A 22,237-nucleotide genomic window follows, 5' to 3' on the forward strand; every position below is an offset into this window, starting at 1 on the left:
CTGTATCGACCCTATCTGATTGACTCTGTGGACTATTTGGGCTATTTAGTTCCCCATAGCAGTTGGATAACCTGTCCAAAGAGGTAGACAAAGGCTGAGTTAACCCCTTCGATGCTCATGACGGAATGGTTCCGTCATGAGCATCGGTGTTACTGTGCTCATGAGGGATCCATTCCGTCATGAAGACATTGACACAAAATCCCCCTGCTGCAGACAGCAGAGGGGTTTATTTTTCTGCCCCAAAGCCTCGGGAACTGGGTAAGAGCTTCCCCAGCTCCCGAGGCCCCCACCGCCATATCTGTGAACTGACGATCAGCGTGCACGTCGTACTGACGTCATTTCACAGAAACCGAACCTGAAATGAGCCTTTAGGCTCATTTCAGATTCACTTTCTACATGCTCAGGGGGCTATCTCAGCTCCCTGAGCACGTAGAAAGACGGGAGATGTATCATTGGAATGGGAAGAATCTCCCCTTTCCAATGGTACCCCTCCACAGTGGATCCCTGCTTGGGGATCGCCCCAGGAGGGCGATCCCCAAGCAGGGATCCACCCCCTAGACACCAGGGAGGGGGGAGCGGCCACTTGGGCAAGGGCCTTTTCTTCCCCCATATGCATTTGGGCAAATTTAGTCTTTCTGTCCCCCAGGGGGGCAGATGGGGCAGATGGGTTGTTTATATTTTAATTAAGGGTGGGGGCTGCCCAATATGGGCATTCCAATGCCCCCACCCCCCCGGCCACAAAATCGCAGTCTTTCTGCCCCCCTTGGTGGGCTGAGCACGCAAAAAACCCAGGTGACCCCCGCTTGCAAAACCAGGTCGTTTTGATGTCACCTCAATACGTTTTGGGCCCTTGCCTGTCGTGGGTACTTGGGCATCCTACACGAGTGAGGGACCATTTTTATCGGGAGACCTGGCGGAACGCTGGGTGGTAGGAAATTTGTGTCAGCCCGGTGATGCCACAACTTTCCCACACAAAAATGTATGAAAAAAGTGATTTTTTCAGCTACATTTGAGGTTTGCAGGGGATTCTGGGTAAGAAAACATTGAGGGATCCAAGCAAGCCATATCACCCTAGAATCCCCCGGGTGTCTAGTTTTAAAAAATGTATAGGTTTGCTAGGTTTCCCGAGGTGCTGGCAGAGCTAGGGTTCAAAAACTACAGGTAGGCACTTTGCAAAAAAAGGGTCATTTTTCACTGTGAAAATGTGGTGTGTCCACCTTGCGTTTTGGGCACTAGGCCTACCCACACAAGGGTGGTACCATTTTTCTCGGAAGACTTTGGGGAACGCGGGGTGGATGGAAATTTGTGGATCCACGCAGATTCCAGAACTTTCCACCACAGAAATGTGAGGAAAATGGGTTTTTTTGGACAATTCTTTAGGTTTGCAAGGGATTCTGGGTAACAGAACCTGGTGAGAGCCAGTCAAGTCACCCCATCCTGAATTCCCCTGGGTGTCTAGTTTTCAGAAATGTATAGGTTTGCTAGGTTTCCCTAGGTGCCGGCAGAGCTAGGGTTAAAAAACTACAGATAGGCACTTTGCCAAAAAAGGATAATTTTTCACTGTGAAATTGTGGTGAGTCCACGTTGCGTTTTCTGCCGTTTCCTGTCGCGGGCACTAGGCCTACCCACACAAGTGAGGTACCATTTTTCTCGGAAGACTTTGGGGAACACGGGGTGGGTGGAAATTTGTGGATCCACGCAGATTCTAGAACTTTCCACCACAGAAATGTGAGGAAAATTGGGTTTTTTGGACAATTCTTTAGGTTTGCAAGGGATTCTGGGTAACAGAACCTGGTGAGAGCCAGTCAAGTCACCCCATCCTGGATTTCCCTGGGTGTCTAGTTTTCCAAAATGTATAGGTTTGCTAGGTTTCCCTAGGTGCCGGCAGAGATAGGGTTAAAAAACTACAGCTAGGCACTTGGCAAACAAAGGGTAATTTTTCATTGTGAAAATGTGGTGTGTTCACGTTGCGTTTTGAGCCGTTTCCTGTCATGGGCACTATGCCTACCCACACAAGTGAGGTACCATTTTTATCGAGAGACTTAGGGAAATTCAGATTTGTAAAGCAACTGTTATTACCTATTGACTTTTGATGCATTTCTGCCTTCCAAATGAAAGACAATGTGTAAAAAAGAAGTCATTTTGAAAAATGACTGATAATTCTCATGCTAGTATGAGTATTCCCAATTTTGGAAATGTGCAAATATCTACTGTTTCTAAACTCTATACTTTGTTCCCATTTTAGAAATACATCGGTGTCTTTCTTACCGATTTTTCCATGTATACATTTTCCCAGAATAATTGCTATATACCCGGAATATAATAAAAAACCATTTCAAGTCGATGCTCAGTTTTTGGCTCTGGGTTCGTCGGGTTCTTGTGGAACCTACAAGTCCTATATATTCCCACAACCAGTAAGGTCCAGCGGATATAACAGTATATTGCTTTCAAAGAGCTGTCATAATTAGAAGAAGTTACAGGTGAAAACGTTGACACAAAAGGCTGTTTTTTTCAACTAATTTTCCATTTTTCCTATATTTAACTGTTAGTTTCTATAAAGAAACCTTGAAGGATCTACACAAATGACCCCTTGTGTTAGTGGGTGAGAGGTTTTGTCAAATGTCCCTCTACTGGTCCGTTTGTTTTGCTGTTTGTTGCTGGGTTGCCATGTAGTGGGTCCTGGGTGACCACCGCCTGCAGAATACCAACTCTATTTTGCTCTGGATCAGCAAGATCCATGCGAGATGTGACGCATTCTGTGATTGTGCCCCCATCTGGCTCAATTAATCCTATGGCATGATCCATAGTTATATTCCCTCCTTTTGTACAGTTATCAATCTTGAGATTGTCTACAAGTAGTTAGAATAATTTCGGGAGTTTATAGAGCTTATCCACTTTTGGAATAAGTTCAGATTATTGATCCCTCCTGAATGAAGGTGCGCACTTCAATTGGCTTCCAGTTCTTTAGTTTTGAATCCATGCTGGTTGTCAAATTTGCAGGAGTTTGCATCAAGTCGACCTAAAGGTCTAATTTGTGAAACTGCCAAGTTAAGGCATTTGTGTCAATAAGAAGAGTTGAGTTAATTGATAGTAAAGTAGCCTCAATAGATGTGTTTTCAGTACGTCTGTGAGCACTTACTGAAGAGTTTGTCCCCAATGGTGTGTGTTCTATCACTTCCAGCAGCTTCTGATCTGTATCGTTTAACAGGAAGATTTTTTAGCTCCTTGGTTGTGTCTCTTTGTCATTCGTTTTTGGTTGATTACATATTAGAGGGGCCGGACCATCAGTCAGCATGGACTCATCTCCTACCCTCCCAAAGGCTTGATAGACCGGTGCTACCACCTCTATAGTATGACATGGTGCAACCGGTGTGGACTTAATAATTTGTACTGTTTCAAGGTCAAATTCCGATAACTTAGATTCCGATAAGTCAAGTGTTGATGAGAGTTGAATGATGGTTGTGTTGCAGATTTCCTGCCCGGATTGCAAGCCACTCACCTGGTCTAGCATAAGTGTGGGAGGAGAATGCTCCTTTTCCATAGTGGTGCATGCTGCAGCAGGGATGGAATTAGCCAATAATACATTATTAATTTGAGGAAAGTAGTGCTTGATTGAATTTGGGCTCACTTTTCCCATCACTTGCTCTCCAGGTGATAGTGATGTTAAGTTGTTCACTTCTCAGCTCTTGTTTCTTACACTCCATGTCCGCATCTTGTTGGTGCCTCATGTTAAAAGGTTTATGCAACAGTTTCCAAGCTTGTGAAAAAGTAAAACGTAAAAAAGTTGTCATAACTAAATAGGGTGCCAATTTTTTTATGAGCAGCATCTATGAGGCAGTTTGGCACTGTGGCATGAGAAAGATGTTGAGTAGCCTACTGCAGTCAATGTTTTTGCTGCTGCCTTCCCCAGGGCCCTCAGGTCACAGTTCCCGGGAGGTTTTCGGGTGACAATCTGTACTGTCTCTATTCACCGGGGGCTGAGGGTTGGGTGTGGGGTGCCAGGAGCACAGCTCCAAGGTAGTTTTGGAATTGTGTAGCTTGTGCTATTGAGCTGCCTGTAAAGGTTTTGTGCTGTTTTGTGTCCTTAAAATCTTTTATTTCTCTATCTTGAAGCTAGCTGTAGGCTACTTTGCTCATTAGTAGGGCAGCTAATTAGAGAGGTGCAGAGCAAGGCCGATGTTAGAGCATGTTGAAATGATCTGCAGATGACTGATGATAACAGCGGTGGGACAGCAAAAGAGGAGGTAAGAAATGCAGCAAGTGCAGCGAACATGAGCCCAGGTCAGCCAGATGGCGGGCCTGGGGCAACAACCAGGTGCAAGCCACACCAGCCAGTAGGTTGGCCCCTTACACACTCTGGAGTCACAGTGCCTGTCCCTAGTGCACTCTGCAGGCTCAACTCATCCTTCGCTCGCCCCTCGCTTCCACTCTCCTCTCTTCTTCAAGCTACATTCCAAGGAGTTTGTCAGGTTGCCACTGCCACCGCGCGCTTCTTGGCTATTGAGGCACAGCAAAACCACTACTCTCTCCAGTCTCCATCCTGCTTTACCACAATTAGCGTTCAATGTCACTCCCTTCTTCATTACTTCAAGTAACTGATTTCACAATATGCTTATTATTAGAGAAGTATCAAATAATCAACATTGTGACTGGTATAACTTAGAGCCTTGCACCTTAACTCGTTTTAGTATACACATGCATATATGAGTGAAGAAACCCGGTGCTTGGACATGTGGTTCTTGAAGAATTCATGCCTGCAGTTTCATGAACCGAGATTACTGTGATGTTGAGTACTCATCAGGGACAGGGAACACCACATTAATTAGCTAATGGCCACGGTTACTACTGATAAAAAGGTACAAGAGCAACTCATATGCCAAAGGGAACTAGGATAAATATGATTAATAGGGATAATGGTTCACTAGGAATTCATTTAGTATTACATTCAATATATTAGTAACAACTTGGTTACGGCACACAATCAATGCCCAAAAATTCAATATTTTTAGCAGCAAGGGAATGACCTCAACTGTTAATGAAACAGCAGTATTAGCTAGCCTTAATGAAAGCAGTATTATGTTTAATCATGAGTTGGATACAGAATAAATATCAATGAAATAAGACAGAGATTGAAAGTGTGCCTAATTTCCCCAGCGATCACACAAAACAAGCAATAGCGATACGGTTGTATGTGTATATATAAAAACCAACAAACAACACTGGTCTAATCACAAATAGCTGGATTTAATTCATAATTCTCAGCGTAGTCCGTAAATACACAAGGACCCAGTCTGGTTGTTGTGATAGCAACACAATTTCAACCTTAATAATTGTTTTTCAAGGTAATCACCTGGTCAGAAAGCAGAGCAGAACAGTAGCAAGAGAGTTGATCACAAATGATCTTTGTAATTTTAAGGGAGTCAGGCAGTCAGAAAATTGACACACAACTAAGTAACAGAGAGAGGATGAGTGAGAATAAAGTTACTTGTAAAACAAAAAGGCATCAGGATGAAGGTTAGTATCTATGGTCCAGAAGTACAAAGCATTTTTCCGGTCACAAGCAGCCCAATCGCTAAATCGGCCATGTGAGCCCAGAAAACATGCTTTTTCAAATGTACAAAATGAAAAAAGCAATTCGGTAACTTGTCATCGAATCACATTTTGCTTTTGTGATTCGGTATTTGAAAAGAGCGTGTTTAGGGCTTCCTTTCCGAATATCAAATTGGTATGGTATGTATCACTTTTTTGCGACCGAATTCCAGTCACAAAACAGTAAAACTTTACCACGATTTTTAAACTGGGGTGGACCCACTCACAAAGGGGAAGAGGTCCCCAAGCGATCCCTTGCCCTTTGAGAATGCAAATAATAATATTTTTAAGAGCAGGGTGAGGTCCTACGGACCACTGCCTACATTTAAAAAATTTAACTTCCAAGATTTCCTTTTTTTTTTTTTTTTAATGCATCCCGTTTTCCTTAACGGAAAACGGGATGCATTTAAAAAAAAAAGATTGCTTTATTAACGAGCATTTGCAATGCAATAGGTGTCGCATTTGCAAGAGTGTAAGCTTTTGGCATTGTAAATGACAATGCCTTTTATTAATCTGATTTGATAATTAACCACATAAATAAAAGGCTTTGTCATTTCTATTGCCAATAGCTCAAACTCTTGTAAATGCGAGACCTATTTAATTTCAAAGAAGCGGCCGCCATTGTCCCGGGCTGCTTGGAAAGTGAAAGGACGCTTGGCACTCTGAATGATGCAGGAAAGCATTTCATGCTTGCAGTAGGGAAAAACACATTAAAGACATACCGTGTAACAAAAGAAGTAAAAGGGCCAGTCCTCATGCGAGGTTACAAATGAAGACAATGCGGTACTAAGGAGCGACTAACAAGCCTATAAACGAATCAGAAACCAGGATTTAGAAAAGACAATGACACAAGCCAAAGAAAAATATGGGCGGAGCTTCAAGTCCATACTCGAAAACAGAATGCCTCGCAGAGCAGCACATGCGCTGCCCAGGCTCGACCTAAAAAGCAATGACAGACATGGGGGTCTGCTGACCTCAGCAGGCTACCATCCCTGTGATGGCCGTGATTCATGAGATACCGATTTCCTAATTTCGATACGGAGAGAATAGCAATTAGGAAATCAGCACTCCTAATGTTTGTACACGTGGCCCTATGATACTTGAGATGCACATGTAATTATTCTAAAATATAGAGGAGAAATAAAAATAAAGCAACAGAAAAAGTGAGCCACCCAAGTGAAGTCTCTAATGACTAGGTACTCACTTGTACGTCTGACCTATTTATAAAAGTGAATCGTAAATTACTGCTAGCCAACAAAGTTAATATTACATTGTTATCTAAGTAAAATACACTCAAATTCACCCTAGCAATGTTATTGGGGTTCTCACTTACAAGATTAAGGGAGGGGAGCGGGTGTCAAAAGTGAAGAGCAGGACAGAATAACTGTCACTGTCCTGTCGCAAAACTCTAATAGAAGACTAGGCAAGTTTACGGCCAGTAAAAAATGGCAGAGGGTCTGAGAATGAGGCAGGAAACGTGGGGGACGTAATGTGCAAGGATCCAGATGTGTTGCTTAAAACTTGAAAATGCCTTTTTCGATGAAATTAGTATATTTGGAAGAATGTGTTATGGTAGTAAATGAGGAATGGACAGTAAATAGATTTAGAGGTGCGAGTACACATTAAATAGGTATAGGGAAAACGTAGAACAAAATTCCTTGCTCCATGAGATGGGGAATACATGAAGCAACAAATACTGTTAAACGCTCTTAGCGGCTGAGGAATATAATTACCTTAATGGTAATTGTATTAGGTTAGTTATGCTGCCTGGTCGCTAACAGTGCATGAAAGCGAGTTGCACAGGCAGGTGGCATGTGTGTCGCCTACCTCCTAAAGGGCCACAGGGACCCAGCATTCAGACACTGTACAAAGGCTTCCCTGCTGGAGAAATTGCTTGTAAGAGTACTGCCAGGGGTACCTTAAAGCAATTATAATCATTAAGGCGCAGCCCCTCAAAGTCCTTTTAAAGCAATTGTGTTGGACTTGCAATTAGTGTGTTTATTTTCACACACAAGTTTAACCCACGCTTACACATAGAGAAGCTGAATCAACTATTACTCGGTAATTTCCTATCAAAGGTAGAAAAATATGCAGTGAGTTATGTTGTGTGTTGTGTGTGTTCATAACCATAACTGGCACATTTTAGTGCTTTTTTCCGTGCATGAGCCACAACCATCGGGTTTTCACTGTTTTTTTTCAGTAAATTTCATAGGTTTTGTTATCATATACTTAATTTTTAACCCTCGCTGAGCACAGCCCTCACCAGGCTCTGCATCCCACAAAATGTGGCTGCCAGTTCTCCACTGTAGACGCCGTTGGCCTTCAGCCAGACCCTGCACGTGCGGGGGCACTGCAAGTGGAGGTTGGCCAAATAATCTAGCCTGCGGGCCAGCCCTGCCCTTCTACCGACAACCTGCTCACTCATTTTAATGTTTGGCATGCTCTGACTTTATATTTTCTCGCTACATAAAACTTGCGAGTTGGCTCTGACTCAAGAGACAGAGACAATATGGTGGTCGATTCCAGCACTTGAAAGGTCTGTTGGTGAGCTCGAAAGTCGGTTCTGACTCAAGAGTCACATGACAAACAAGGATTTTTTAGGTTGAACCTGGGCAGTGCATGTGCGCACTCTGCAAGGCATGCTGTATTGAGGTATGGCATAGAAGCTCTTTTCAATTGGCTCCAGTTACTGTCCTTTCAAAATCGTTGCTTTTCATTCGTGAATAGGCTTAGTAGTCTCTCCTTGGTACTGCCTTTTTTTTGGCATTTGTACCCTCCCATAACGTCTGGACTTTTTACTTGTGTTGTTACACAGTCTGCTTTATCCAGTCGGTGAGCACTATTTTCTTTAATGATCTTCCCTATTCCACCCATGATGTCGCAGCACGCCGCCACCTTTTATATTGTTATTAGTCATGCATTTTTAGGTCTCGCCTGGTGAACGCAGCGCGAAAGCGCTGTCGCCAGCGAGATCTATTGTTGCTGACTTGCCTCGGAAGTAGGACAGGAGATGGGCACGCGCAGGGCGATTGGAGCCTGTGAACGCGCACGTGAACATGCACGTCCACACACGCGATGTGCACATCTCCTATCCCCCTTCCGACCATATGCCATCCCCGTTGGAGCGGCCCGCTGCAAGACGGGGCCTCTCAGACTGCGAAAAGGACACTGTGCCTCGATCAGGCACCAACAATAGCCCACACGGAGACCCCCAGCCCTTCTTCACTCACAGGGCTGCTCTCTTCTGGCAGGGGCTCCTTCCCTGCACTCCTAGGAGCCCCGCACTGCCAGTGCTCCCCCTGGGACCCGGGGCTTTTCTCCACTCCGGCCGCCACCGCGGGGCTCTCCCTTCAGCATAGCACACCGGTTTCTCTTCCTGCCGGAGCAGGCCCTGCCCACGTCCCGGGCAAGGGTGCCTGACTTCCGGTTTTGACGAACAGGGCCGCGGCGGTGATTGCTTCTCGGCGGTCAGAGGGGTGAGCTCCCTCGAGAGTTAAAATAAATGTAGAAGCGGGGTGGGCACCCGCTCAAAGGATTTTGTCTATACTTTAGTACAGTAGGCTTGATATTTGTACAACGTGTGCACGGTCCCATCTACTCTGCATACAAGCATCACATGTGTTGGCTCTGCCAATGCTTGTTTGACCTAGGACTGCAAGTCTTCCTAACACCTTTACTGAACATTCAAATGCATTTCTTGAATGCACATAGGCATGCCTGCATTTTACTCTGCATGCTTGCTGGCTCTTCGGTTAGCCCCCCAAAATACGCTTTACCCAGACAGTCAAGAATTGGTGCTGGAACAGTAGAATATCTTGACCTCGAGTTTTGGGCACGTTTCTGTGCTTGACTGATTTTCAGCGGAAACATGAAAATACTACTACATATACCAGTAACAGACATGTGGGTTAGCGCCCTCAGGTACAATATCTGCCACCATGAAAACACTGCCAAGCTACTACAGAAATGTGCAGCCCCATTAAAAAAAATATATCTATATATTTAAAAAAAGTGACCTAGAGGAAAGACTTGTTGCAGTGAGAGTAAAGCATGTATGGAACTGGCTGGGTTGGAATGTCATGTGTGGAAATTGCAACTGACCAGTTAGGAATGGTTTCTACTGCATCCAGTTAAGCTACTTAGTCTATGAAACCCAGCACAATATATATGTCTGGGGGAGGGGTGTTTTACGGGTTATAAATAACAGCTGAAAACAAGCACACGTTTTTAGTCATTGAACTGGAATTCATGGAATGGTTCTCCATATAGAGGTCTAAGACCTACATACACCCAAGTAGATCAGTCTGAAGTTATTAGTATTCAGTAAACTTGCCTTTGCACCTGGGTGTCGAGAAATGAGGAAGTCACTCCAATTTCTGGTTAAGTCTCCAAATCGTTTCTCTTTAAAGAAATGCTTCCTTCCTCTTCTGAAAATATCATAGACCAGTGCACTGCCATTAGATTAGCCACAGCATGTGCTCCTAAAGTGGCTTCTCTCGGCCATAGGGCACTACACAGTTCAATCCCACCATGGAGGATTGACAAGGTTCTCAGTAATTGATTTATAAACGGCTGCGTGCATGGTTGTAAAAATGATCCCATATTTTAACAAGCATTTACAATGCAATAGGTCTTGCATTTGTAAAAGTTTAAGCTATTGACATTGTAAATGACAATGCCTTTTATTATCAGTTTTATAAAACAACACATAAATAAAAGGCAGTGTCATTTACAAATGCCAATAGCTCAAACTTTCGCAAATGCGAGACCTATTGCATTGCAAATGCTAGTTTCATTTCCAGTGCGGTCTGCTTTAACTATAGCGGCCACACTTGTTTAATTATTTAATTTATGGCACGGTCCGCTTTCACTTTAGCTGCAGCGCTTATTTCTTTCTTTATTTAATTTACAGCACGGGCCGCTTTCACTTTAGCGGGCACACTCCAAAAACTTTATTTATTTATTTTGCTGCAGGGATTCTGCCCATACACAGAACTATGCACAGGAATACGGGACCTTGGTGTATAGGGGCTAAGCCTTCCTACCCCCTAAGTACCAACAATCCAAGGACCAGCTAGCTACAGTGTCTCACCTGCTCTCCTAAACAATCACGAAGATGCAAATGATTAGACACCCCAGAACACAACACTCCCGACTCTCTCAGGAATCACGCTAACAAGACATGCCTTTTCGCTCACTCACTCGTACTTGTCCACAATAGGAATTGTCTGAATCACGAGGATAGTTTAAAATGTTTATTTTAACTATCATGCTCTATAACAAAGTTTACAAGCCACTACCAACTGCAAAATGCATATACTCAACACAGTTAGCATTGTAGCAAGTCCATATATCATAAAGGGTAATGTCATCTTATAAAGACAGTGGATAAAGGGCGATATGGCCTAACCACCCTACCCCTGGTAAGAAGAAATAGTATTATGCAATAGAAGATCTCTGGGCTTTGTCAGCGGACCCCATACCTTAGTGCCTAGATGGTATATCTACATCATAGGAACAGCATGACTCTTCTTCCTGGAAGGGTCCTTCTCCAAGTGTGTGTTAACCAAACATGCATTCCCATAATATCAAAGAACGAATCTTCAGCAGCCACAGCTGTGTTAGCATGTTTTGTCTAAGTGCTAGGGACTGACAGAATAACAAGGGGCATTGTTTATTGACCTCGTTCCCTGTCTTCAGACTAAACTCCAGGAACAGACAGAGGACGCACAAAGCAGACAGTTCTCATGTGAAAGGCATAAACAGAGCCTTGCAAAAAAAATGTCATGTAGTAACGTCCTCAAAAGCAGCATCATGTCAGCAGAGCTCATGCTAACTTAGCGATGTCGACAATGTCCCTATCGGTCATATGACAATTTATTTTTACGCTTTGGGTAAAAGCGCCCCTTACGCGCTTTCACTTTAATGTTGACCACGCCCCTTTCTGTAGACGCTGCTCACTGTAACCTGAATACGTCGAGCAGCGTTTAAAGAAAGGGGGCAGCCACCATCAAAACGGTCTCACATTTGGGAGAGTTTGAGCTATTAGCATTAAAAATGACAATGCCTTTTATACACGTGTTTCTTTGAAAAACACATAAATAAAAGGCATTATCATTTACAATGGCAATAGCTTAAAATCTCGCAATTGTCAGACCTATCGCAATAAAAATGCTTGTTTTCCTCAGGAGTCCCTCATATTTTTCCATATGTCTCGGTACCCCTCATCACTGCCATGGGGTCAGTCACCTATAGGACTGGCCTCCCATGCCTGTGGTCATTTTTTTCACATTGAGAAACTCTTAAGTTGACACTGAACTGCAAGTTTCAAGATGACCCAAAAAATGTTCAGGCTTAACCCAGCCAATCACTGTGTAAAAAATAAAAATAAAAGTTTTAATGACAGAGCTGGTTAGAGATTTTAAACAGAGATATACAAAGGTGTTGACACTTTTAATCCAGCCCAACACCTTTTTAAATGTGAATGTATCAAAAACCACCAAACAGATTTACACCAATTCATAAAAGAAAGCTTTCTGAGTAAAGTTTTACTTTTATGCCAAGTCTGATGTATATCGGTTCAGCGTTTTTTGCTTTATCGTCTGGCAAGATTTCCTATGGGAAATGATACTCTTTTTCACCACTCCCCCCTTTACTTTTTTTCAACTCACCTTAACTTTTTTCTCATTGGCAGATCATCACGAAACTCGCCATGCCGAAACTTAGCTAAGTTAGCAGATTTCTAAGTTTTGAGCAAACCCGTCCCCAGCATCAAAAGTTATAAGCAAATCAAAAAACGGATTTTTGATACATATCAATCACACTAACTTGATACAATGTTCCCTGTGAAGCAGTGACTCTTGATGTAAAGTTAAGAAAACGTAGCTGTGATAAAGTGACTCCAGAAGTAATGTCTCCAGAACAACAAGCATTGGCATAGCCAATAGGTCTCGCCTTTGGGACCTTATAAGTGTTTAGCCATGCAACAGTTGATGTTGTTGCACCAAGGATATTGTGCTGGATAACTAAACACTTATAAGGTCCCAAAGGCAAGACCTATAGGCTATGCCAATGCTTGTCTAATATGTGCCCTCAATGTGTGTAGTGGGTGCACATACATGCAAGACTCAGTTCTCTATAGTACATCTTTCAATGAAAAAAGCCAATGAAACAATTATTCATGTGTCTAACAGCAAGAAAGGGTTTATTAATTGCATCTCTTTGTTTGCTCGCCTTTACCTGGCTCAAAAATGACCCCCCACCGCACGGTCTTTGCTATGGACAGCATCTCTGGCCGCAAGAATTAGTACACACACGCACACGTGCATCTGCGTCATAAAGAGTACGGAGTATGTTGGTCCAAAGTGCGCAGTATTCAACCATGTCTATAGCAGGTTTCATCAAGAAGAGGGCAGCGGGACTGACTGGCTCGCAGAATGTCATGCTGCAAGAGACACCCACTTCTACTTGGACGAGGAAATGTAGCAACATGCTGTCACAAACTACCGAGATTACACAGACACACAAACATTTAATCAAGGGCTCGCCAAGAACGAATCAGACCAGTGCTCTGCAGCAGCCTTCCAGAGGTGGTGCCAGCACTACTGGTTATGCTGGTCAAAGGCAAGTAACCATTTTCGCCTGCCTGCCTGCCTACCTAACGAGCCATCACCTGTGCACTGCTGTATATTCCCTGATGAATGCACTCGCTGTGTGGGAGTGTGCCCACTTTCTTTGTTAGCAACATGAGGAAAAGCTGGTGTCAAGCAGTCTGCGAACTTTCCTCTCGCCCACCTCTTGAACTTGCTCCTGTAGCCCTGCACAAATGTAAAACACGGCACCCGGAGTCAGGAGGGGGTGAGGTGCTGAGATCGGGTGGCATTAAGTGGGTTTTCATTGATTTCGGCGAGCCGATCAAATGCGTGGCGCTATTCTCAAACATGACAGAAGAACATAAAGCACGTCTTAAAACAGCAGTGCTTTAAAGAATGGCGAAGTTTCAGTTCTTCAAAAAAAAAAAAAAAACTCCTTTTTTGCAGTTGCAAATCTTTATCTGTCATGTTTTTCTTTTGTTGTGTACCTGGTTTTATATTGTTTGCTCTTCAAGAAACGTATTAGCTGAAACAAAAGCATATGAAGAACCAACGCTTCAAGAGAAGGCACGGACCGCGGGGTGGGGGGGAGGAGGGGAGAAGGCACCGACAGTGGGCCGGGGGGAGTCGAGGGAGAAGGCACAGACAGCGGGAGGGGGGAGTTAAAAAAAAAAGACGGCAAACGTGAAAGCAGGTGTGCGCGCGCGCGCCGGCAAACACATGAGTGGTGCGCGCGCAGCACCGCTAAAAGTGAAAAAGTGAAAGTAATCATGCTTCAGATGGCGCCTCGGGCAAGCTTTAGGCCAGCAAAAGCCGGTGGGTAGCACTTTGAGAACCCACTTACTAAATGTCTCGCCTGAGACAGCACATGTGCTGGCTCAGGCGAGACCTAAAAAGAATAGGAGGAGCTGAAGTAGATTTATACTGTGTCAGATTCAACTACATTCTGGATGCTGGTCTCAAGCTCTACACAAGGTGCTAACTTAGAAGGCTCACCCAACAAAACCATGAGTGATACTTTTGGGGAAATATATAGTGACATATATAGTGATCCAGACAAATGTTTGCCCCATATAACTTATCAGACTTGTTTTTAACCCTCACCTTAGCAGAAGGCAATGAAGCATTGAAATCTAGTTCAGCCCAAAAAGATCCTGACTCTAATGTGGTTTCATACAATCTATACTAGCATAATATTGATTTGTGGGTGCCCCTGTTACCCAGAGTCTTGGATGCAAATGCTGAGGTCACCCCTTAAGTGTTACAGTGAAGTAAATTCTGATGTAGAGCGATGAGGCTGTTGTCAGAGTTGGGGATTCCTCTTATTGGTAAGGGAAATCATGATTCAGCAAGGATGTTTTCTGACTACGGATTTAGCTCCTATTATCAATGGTTATGAATGGTTGTTTTAACATATGAATTTATTATATTTTGCAACAGAAAAAATTATATGATTTATGATGTGTGTCAAAAAGGCAAACTACGCAAAAATGTGCTCATCTTCAAAGGCATCTTTCTGCCACAAGAAGGACACTTAGCACAAAGAACTGGCATAGTTGTTGAGAAGGCAGCCAAAATAATTCTCGCTTGCTCATAAAAAAAGCAAATTAGGCAGTTGACATCTTAGGACACTGAATGGATCATCCATGTCTGCGGCAGTGATCCTTGCTCCACAAAGCAAAATAAAATGCACTGCCCTGACTGGTATCGCTATTTGCTCTTGGATGGTGAATCTGCTATAATCATTTTAAACTTTGAAAATGGGTTTGGAACCCCTAAAAGGCAGACATATTCTAATATTTGTGAATAGCAAAGATGAACCTTTGAAGGAGAAGGTATTCTTTCCCTGTGGTACACCTAATGTTTGTCTGATTCAAGTAGTCTAGCAAGATATCATCAATGTAGAACTATACATCTAGAGATTTAAGACTTAATCTCAAGACCCAAAAATAAAGAGATATAGATGCCTATTTAAGTTTCAGCTCCAAAAGGTTTACATTTTACATATATGTACAAACAGCATTCAAATCACTATTCACATGACCACCTCTAATGAAAACATGGAATCTCAAAAATATTAAATAATAAGGCAAGATTATAAAATAGCAAAACAGAAAGACACAGTCAGCTATTCATTTACCTCTTCAACAGAAATGTATGATTGAAAGAAAATCTAAAGTTTAATAATTGACACTTATGACACCAAAGATACAATGAACATAGCTTGCGAAGAAAAAAGTGGTTCCAATTCCTTAATGAAAAAACTACTATAGTTATTAAAAGCTAATCAGCTGCATAAAAAGAAAATGATGATTAAATACCATACCTCAGAATATTCATCTCTCTCATCCACAAGTCGTTTTAGGTTAAAAGCTGTGTTTCTCAACAGTGATTCAAAATCGTCTGGAGATAGATCAGTCATTTCCATTGACTGAAGGTCAAAAACATTTTCTGGATTATGGGTTACCTGCGGAAGATACAGAATGACATGAAAAAGGAGCACATATAATGGACAATAACCAGTTCTAAATGCACTCCCAAGTTGAAATTATTAACATGAAGAAAAACATTTTTTTTGTTCTCCTCAGGAACACTTTGAAGAGATCAGCAATCTTACAACATCTAACATCCTTCGCAACCTAAGTAGTTTTCAGCTCACTCAAATTGGAAAGTGGCACCCATGATAAAGGGCATCTCCTGGACTCTGTGCTTAGTAATGACCCCAATTTAAAAACCAAAAAACTGCTTCCGATCACATGAACAGATCATGCCCTAATCTTGTTCACTTTGGAGGGTGCTCCTCCTCTTCAGAATAAGACGAATACTACCAGTTTAGGCCATAAGTGGTCAAAAATGAATAAAGAATTGTGGATGAATTTGTTAGTCTCTACAAAACCCAATACTAGGATCCACCCGCAGCTGCAAACTCCTCAGTAGAAGAGGGGATCAAAGAATCACTAGACGAGGTTGTTCCTATCCCCACAATAAAGAAGGGAAAGATAAAGAATTCAGCACCTTGGTTTAACACCCACCTAATTTCCTTTTTTTAAAAAAAGTAAAACCCTAGAAAGGAAATAGAGAAGAAACTACAATGAACATGTAAAACTCTCCTACCGAATAGCCACAAGACACTATCATCAGGAAATCAAAAAAGGGCAGGCAGCTTTTTATGAATCAGTTATAATGAAAGCAGCAAATCCCCCAAGGGAGCTTTTTCACATTGTTGGACTTGGCCCTTTTCCCTGAATTTTTTCGTTTTTTATTTCTCCCAAGATGGCTGCCACAGGCCCCTGCTACTGCAGAGTGGCCTTTCTAGTAGCACCCTAGCTGCCAGGAGCTGGCTGGAACCCCACAACAATGTTGCGACACCAGCCCACCTTTTTTGTCCCATAGGTAGAATGGGGAAGCTCCTGGAATGTGCTGGAACCTTCTAGAAGGGAGGTGTGTTTTTACTTTTGCCGCCTTGGATAGAGGTCACCTGACCTAGGGCTACTTAACAGAAGGAGGGAACATTTTCTGGTCAGTTGGCCAGTGGGGTAAAGCAGAGCTGGAGAATCCATGCAGGAGTTTTAGGCGGTAGGGCCTAGCCAGGGACTTATGCCTCTGAGAGTGACAGGATTTAGGTGCTGCCTCTTAAGTGAGTGAGGGATCCTGTAAAGCCCACTGATCTTGCCCAGCAGTAGGAGGACCCAGGGAGCTTCTGCCCAGCCTGACTAGGAAGGACCTAATCGCCAACTCAATCCCTACCCCCCAGGAACAGAACCCCCGAAGGGCGCCGGAAATATCTGCGCCATCAGGACTTCAGGTCACCCCTGAATGCTGAAACTGAATGCTGAGACCTCATGTCACGACTGCATGCTGAACCTGAATGCTGAAACTGAATGCTGAGACCTCGTGTCACGACTGCATGCTGAACCTGAATGCTGAGACTTCATGTCGAACCTGAACACTGAAACTTTACGCTAAAGCTGATTGCGGAACGACTGGGGATCAACCAGGTGCTGGCGTTGAGACCCCTGCGCCCCTGACCTGGCCTGGGATCCCCGGCATCCATCCCCGTTGAGCGAGGAGCTCTCCTGCTTAATTTGACCCCCCCCCTCCCCCCCCTGTGTGTGCGGGGACCAGAGCGCGCTCACCGCTGTGGCCCGGAAGCCTGAAGTGTGCACCATCACCCCAGCGTGGCCCGCGGAGAAACCCGGGGCCCTGTCGCTGCCGTGGCAGTTGCATGCAGAGGTGTGTAAGGCCGTGGCCTGGCCCGTCGCGGAAAGAGTTACTGTGGAGTCCGGAGCTGGGTCGGACGCCTCCAGACGTCGAGATCAAGGTAAGCCGGGAGGCTTGGGACGGACCCGGTGCGCCCCCTACAGACCGGGAGCGGCACCACACCCTGACACCCGGATTCCCCCTCCGAGGGAGTTCCCCCCGTTCACTCAAGACTTTGACACCCCGCCGAGGGATTGCCCCTCGCCTCTGAGACTGTCGAGCAGCGTTGTGCCCCACGAACTGCACAGAAGTACTTGAAGCTTGATTAGTACGAGTAGCGCTATGTTCGCAGGCTTGGCTCTGAAGCGTTCAATGCTTAATTATTACGAGTAACGCTATGTTCGCAGGCTTTGCTTTGAAGTGTTCAATGCTTAATTATTATGAGTAACGCTATGTTCGCAGGCTTTGCTCTGAAGTGTTCAATGCTTAATTATTACGAGTAACGCTATGTTCGTAGGCTTTGCTCTGTAGTGTTCAATGCTCAATTATTACGAGTAACGCTGTGTTGGTAGGCTTTGCTCTGAAGTGTTCGATGCTCACTTATTACGAGTAATGCTACGTCCGCAGGCTCTGCTCACAAGGATTCACGGTGCAGTTATTGCGAGTAGCGCGGTAACCGCCCACTGAGGCGCTAGGGGTACCAAAGGGGCGGGAAGCCCGCGAGGTCGGCCCTGAGCCCCCCACTAGACCCCAGGTGTGGCGCTACGATTCCCAGTCCGTACAACGGATGTTAAGTTATACGAGTGTGGCCTAGGGCATCAGAGGGAATTGCTGGTGAATATAGTGCAACAGATGCTAACCGATGTAGTGAACTGCATTTACCTCTAGTGAATTGCATTTACATATAATGAACTGCATTTACCTCTAGTGAGCTGCATTTACATATAATGAACTGCATTTACATCTAATGAATTGTATTTACGTATAATGAACTGTCTTTATGCCCATCTGCTTAGATAAACTTGAGTTGTTGCATAAACCCTACAGTGTGGCGTCCCTTATTGTGTGCGTTCCCTGCTTCAGAGGTTGTGTGTGGTGTATGGTCGCTTTACACAAAAGCCTTTGGGTGCCCAGCCGCTCGAGTCACGTTACCCCCTTAGGGCTTGGTGACCCCAGGTCTTACACACATCATTAAATTACTTTCCACCTTGAAAGCAGAAAGTAGGATGCCTACCCCTACGACTGCACGCTGCAATGAACTTGCAGCTCAAACAAGATAAAGTGGCGGTGATCTATAATAATTTGCAAGAGACAAGAAAAACACTGTCTATACCAATAGACACCCATACCCCGCAGAAGAGGAACACATGACTCTCAAACATCCTGTCTCTCACTATGGGAGCTCTCCACGCTTTACCTGACAAAGTGAAATCTGGCACCCCTTTGGTTCCAGCTTCACCTTATATTTTGGATCAAGGAGTGCATGGGATCCTTCCTACAATGCTGGAGCTTTTTTATTTATCCTTCTCTACTGGAGGAGTACCCCAAGGATGGAAACACACAGTGGTCAAGCCGCTGATAAAGAAGCCTAACATTGACCCCTTTGTTTTGAGAACTACAGACTCATTTCTATTCTTCCAGACATTGGGAAGAGTTTAGAAAAACACATATTAACCAAAACCTCTCTTAGGGCCATATGTAGGAAGCCCAATACCGGTCGGTAACGGCCGATTTTCGGTAAATATCCCGTTACCGACCGGTATTCAGGCTTTTGGTATGTAGGGGGCACATTTCAGGATTCGGTCATTTACCGAATCGGTAAAATTACCGATTCGGTAATTTTACCGATTCGGTAAATACCGAATCCTGAAATGATATGTAGGGGGAGTGTGTGGGTGTTGTGGGGATTCGTTATTTACCACCAACTAAAAGTTGGTGGTAAATGACGAATAGCAGGAAAAAAACATTTTTTTGCACTTTGAAGTGTGCAATGTGGCAGACATACATGCCCTTAGGGCATGTGTGTGCCACATGTGCACACATGCAGGAATCAGGGGTGCAACAGGGTGTCACTGTGACACCCTGCCACCCTTGATTGTGCTCCCCCCATTACCGAATCGGTATTTACCGATTCGGTAATGGTAACTGGCTTCCCATTGATTCCTATGGGCCTCCTGGCCCATAGGAATCAATGGGAAGCCAGTTACCATTACCGAATCGGTAAATACCGATTCTAAATTACCGACCCATTCCGAATCGGTAAATATTACCGATGGATTACCTACATATCATTTACCACTTCATAAATACCGAATCGGTAAAATTCGGTATTTATGAAGTGGTAAATGTTAGGCTACCTACATATGGCCCTTAGTGTATTGAGTAAACTTCGCTCCTCGCCCCAACTCAGACCAGCTTCCAACCACAACATAGCACGGAAACCATGCTATTAGCAATAACAGAGGAGCTGAAATTTCTGCTTGACAAAGGAGGCTCTGCAGGTATTTTCCTTCTGGAACTTTGCACAGGGTCCGACATGGTCGATCTTAAGACTCTGGTGGATAGGATGAGAGACTTAGGAATAAAAAAACGCTGCCTTGAATTGCCTTCAAGTGTGTGAACATTCCTGCTATTGAGACATTTCTCCTTTAAAGTGTAGGGTTCTGCAGCACCCTTCCTTAAGCCCTACACGTTTTAACATCTACCTAAGCCCCTTAGCAGACATTGGCAAGAACTGTAGTGTCAAGTGTGTCCTATGCAGACAACACTCAACTTGTCGTCTCCCTCTCCATAGAGACAGGCTTATGCCAGCAACAACTCACTCCATGCCTAGACAAAGTTGCATGGTGGGTGGTGAACCATTCACTTAAGTTAAATGAAGGCAAAGCAGAGGGGATGATTTTAGGAAATAAGCATAATCCCCTAATGCACATTGGATAGCCAGAGAGTCTAGAACCACCTCCTATCCCACCTCCCCCACAAAGAGTCTAGGAGTGTGGTTGGACAGCTCCTTATCTATGGAAACTAAGGCAAAAAATGTACTGAATCCTGCCTTGGTATATTCCAAACTCTACGGAAAATTCTTGATCTCCTAACCACTAACTCTAGCAGAATAGTGGTCCGAGCTTTGATCCTTTCCGGTCTAGATTACAGGAACTCCCTGTATATTGGCTCTCCCAAATGCATTAAAAGACTCCAGCGGATCCAAAACGTGGCAGCCAGATTGATCCTTAAATTGCCCAGACACTCCTCAGCAAAATGTGCACTGGCCTCTTTGCATTGGCTGCCGATTAAGAGTATCAATTTCAAGGCGCTCTACCTGGCTCACAGGGGATTAAACTGGAAAGGACCCTCACTGATTAGGGACCTCCTCATACCGTACGTCCCGCGAGAAAACTTAAGATCCTCTAATGCTCAACTTCTAAAGGCCAAACGAATCCAAAGGACTACATGGGGTGGCAGATCCCTTTTGTATCTTGGCCGGAAGCTCTGGAACTCAATGCTGGTTGGCTTGAGAAATTAAACGACTGGGGTCCGTTTTAGGAAAATGCTTAAAACCTGGCCATACCCACACTAGCCTCTATTCTAGGTTAAGCCCGCTAGTGTATACTATGACTCGCTCAGTGCTGGGAAGTCTTTGGTTAGCTATGCGCTCTATAAATAGATATAGTACAGTATAGTATAGTAAAGATGGAGTAGTTTCTTTTCTGTAACTCCAGTTCTGTAGTAGGAGTATCTCTGTTATAGTCATAATCTAGTGAATAGTCCTGCCCATGTGCGCGGACCCCGGAGCAATAAAAAATAATCTCTTAAGTTGTCAAGCCATGCAGACCTGCAGCTACACTTAAGAGAGAATTCAAAGACAGATAATGCAGCCTATATCCACAGGCTACACTGTCCAGTACTTCAACTAGAAAATTCCACCAACATCCACAAACAGCACTGCCTGCCCAGCTTTTTCCACAGAGAAAAAACCTGCCTCCACCAGCAAAAGCCTCTGGAAATGATAGAGAGGAAGGAATGGACAGACAAGCCCCATTGGCTGCCATTATGTGGCTCAGAACAGGATACTGTGCCTTTAAGAAAACTTTCCAGAACTTTTCCAGTATCCCAGAATGCACAGCAGGTCCCTTCTACTTTCACTTCTTTTTGAAGGCGTAACACGCCAGACCTGCAGCATTCCTTACAATAATATTTATCTCTCCACCGGGGAGGAGGGCGGGCACTTATGACTATAACAGAGATACCCCTACTACAGAACTGGAGTTACAGAAAAGAAACTACTCCTTCTGTAGTAGGGGATCTCTGTGTATAGTCATAATCTAGTGAATAGAATGGCAAGCCCATCCCCACACCAAAACGGCGGTGGAGAATACTACAAAATAATACCACTACTGTGCGAACAAATTTCGCAGCGAAGCCTGCCCAACCTGAGCATCTGCCCTGGCATCCAAGTCCAGACAGTAATGCGCAGCAAAGGTATGGACCGGCCTCCAAGTGGCCGCCTTGCAGATCTCTGCAATCGGAACATTATGCAGCAAAGCAGTCGTGGCAGCTTTGCCCCAGGTGGAATGAGCCTTAGGTTTACCCCCTAAGGTCTTATTAGTCTTTTGGCAACACAACTGTATACAGGACACAATCCACCGAGAGATGGACTGTTTGGAGGTAGCAAAACCGGTCCTGACTGATCCATAATTGATAAACAATTGGTCTGACCTACGAATATCTTTGGTCTTATCAAGATAAAACTTCAACACCCTCCTCACGTCCAGGGAATGTAGAGACCTTTCCGCTGGAGAAGAAGGATTCTGAAAAAACGTAGGTAAAGTTATGGTCTGGTTGACATGAAAATCAGA

At 44.2% G+C, this 22,237-nt stretch overlaps 1 protein-coding gene across 1 annotated transcript in view; it reads right to left on the reverse strand.

The window, feature by feature from the left end:
- The window catches only part of CCDC88A (coiled-coil and HOOK domain protein 88A), an 888,939-nt gene that overhangs the window by 548,687 nt on the left and 318,015 nt on the right, over positions 1 to 22,237 (reverse strand). The window contains exon 7 of the mRNA XM_085612608.1: positions 15,508 to 15,648. Coding sequence (XP_085468734.1) covers positions 15,508 to 15,648 — 141 coding nt within the window. The remainder of the gene's footprint in view (positions 1 to 15,507; positions 15,649 to 22,237) is intronic.

The sequence above is a fragment of the Triturus cristatus genome, chromosome 6, assembly GCF_964204655.1.
Source record: "Triturus cristatus chromosome 6, aTriCri1.1, whole genome shotgun sequence".
NCBI lineage: Eukaryota > Metazoa > Chordata > Amphibia > Caudata > Salamandridae > Triturus > Triturus cristatus.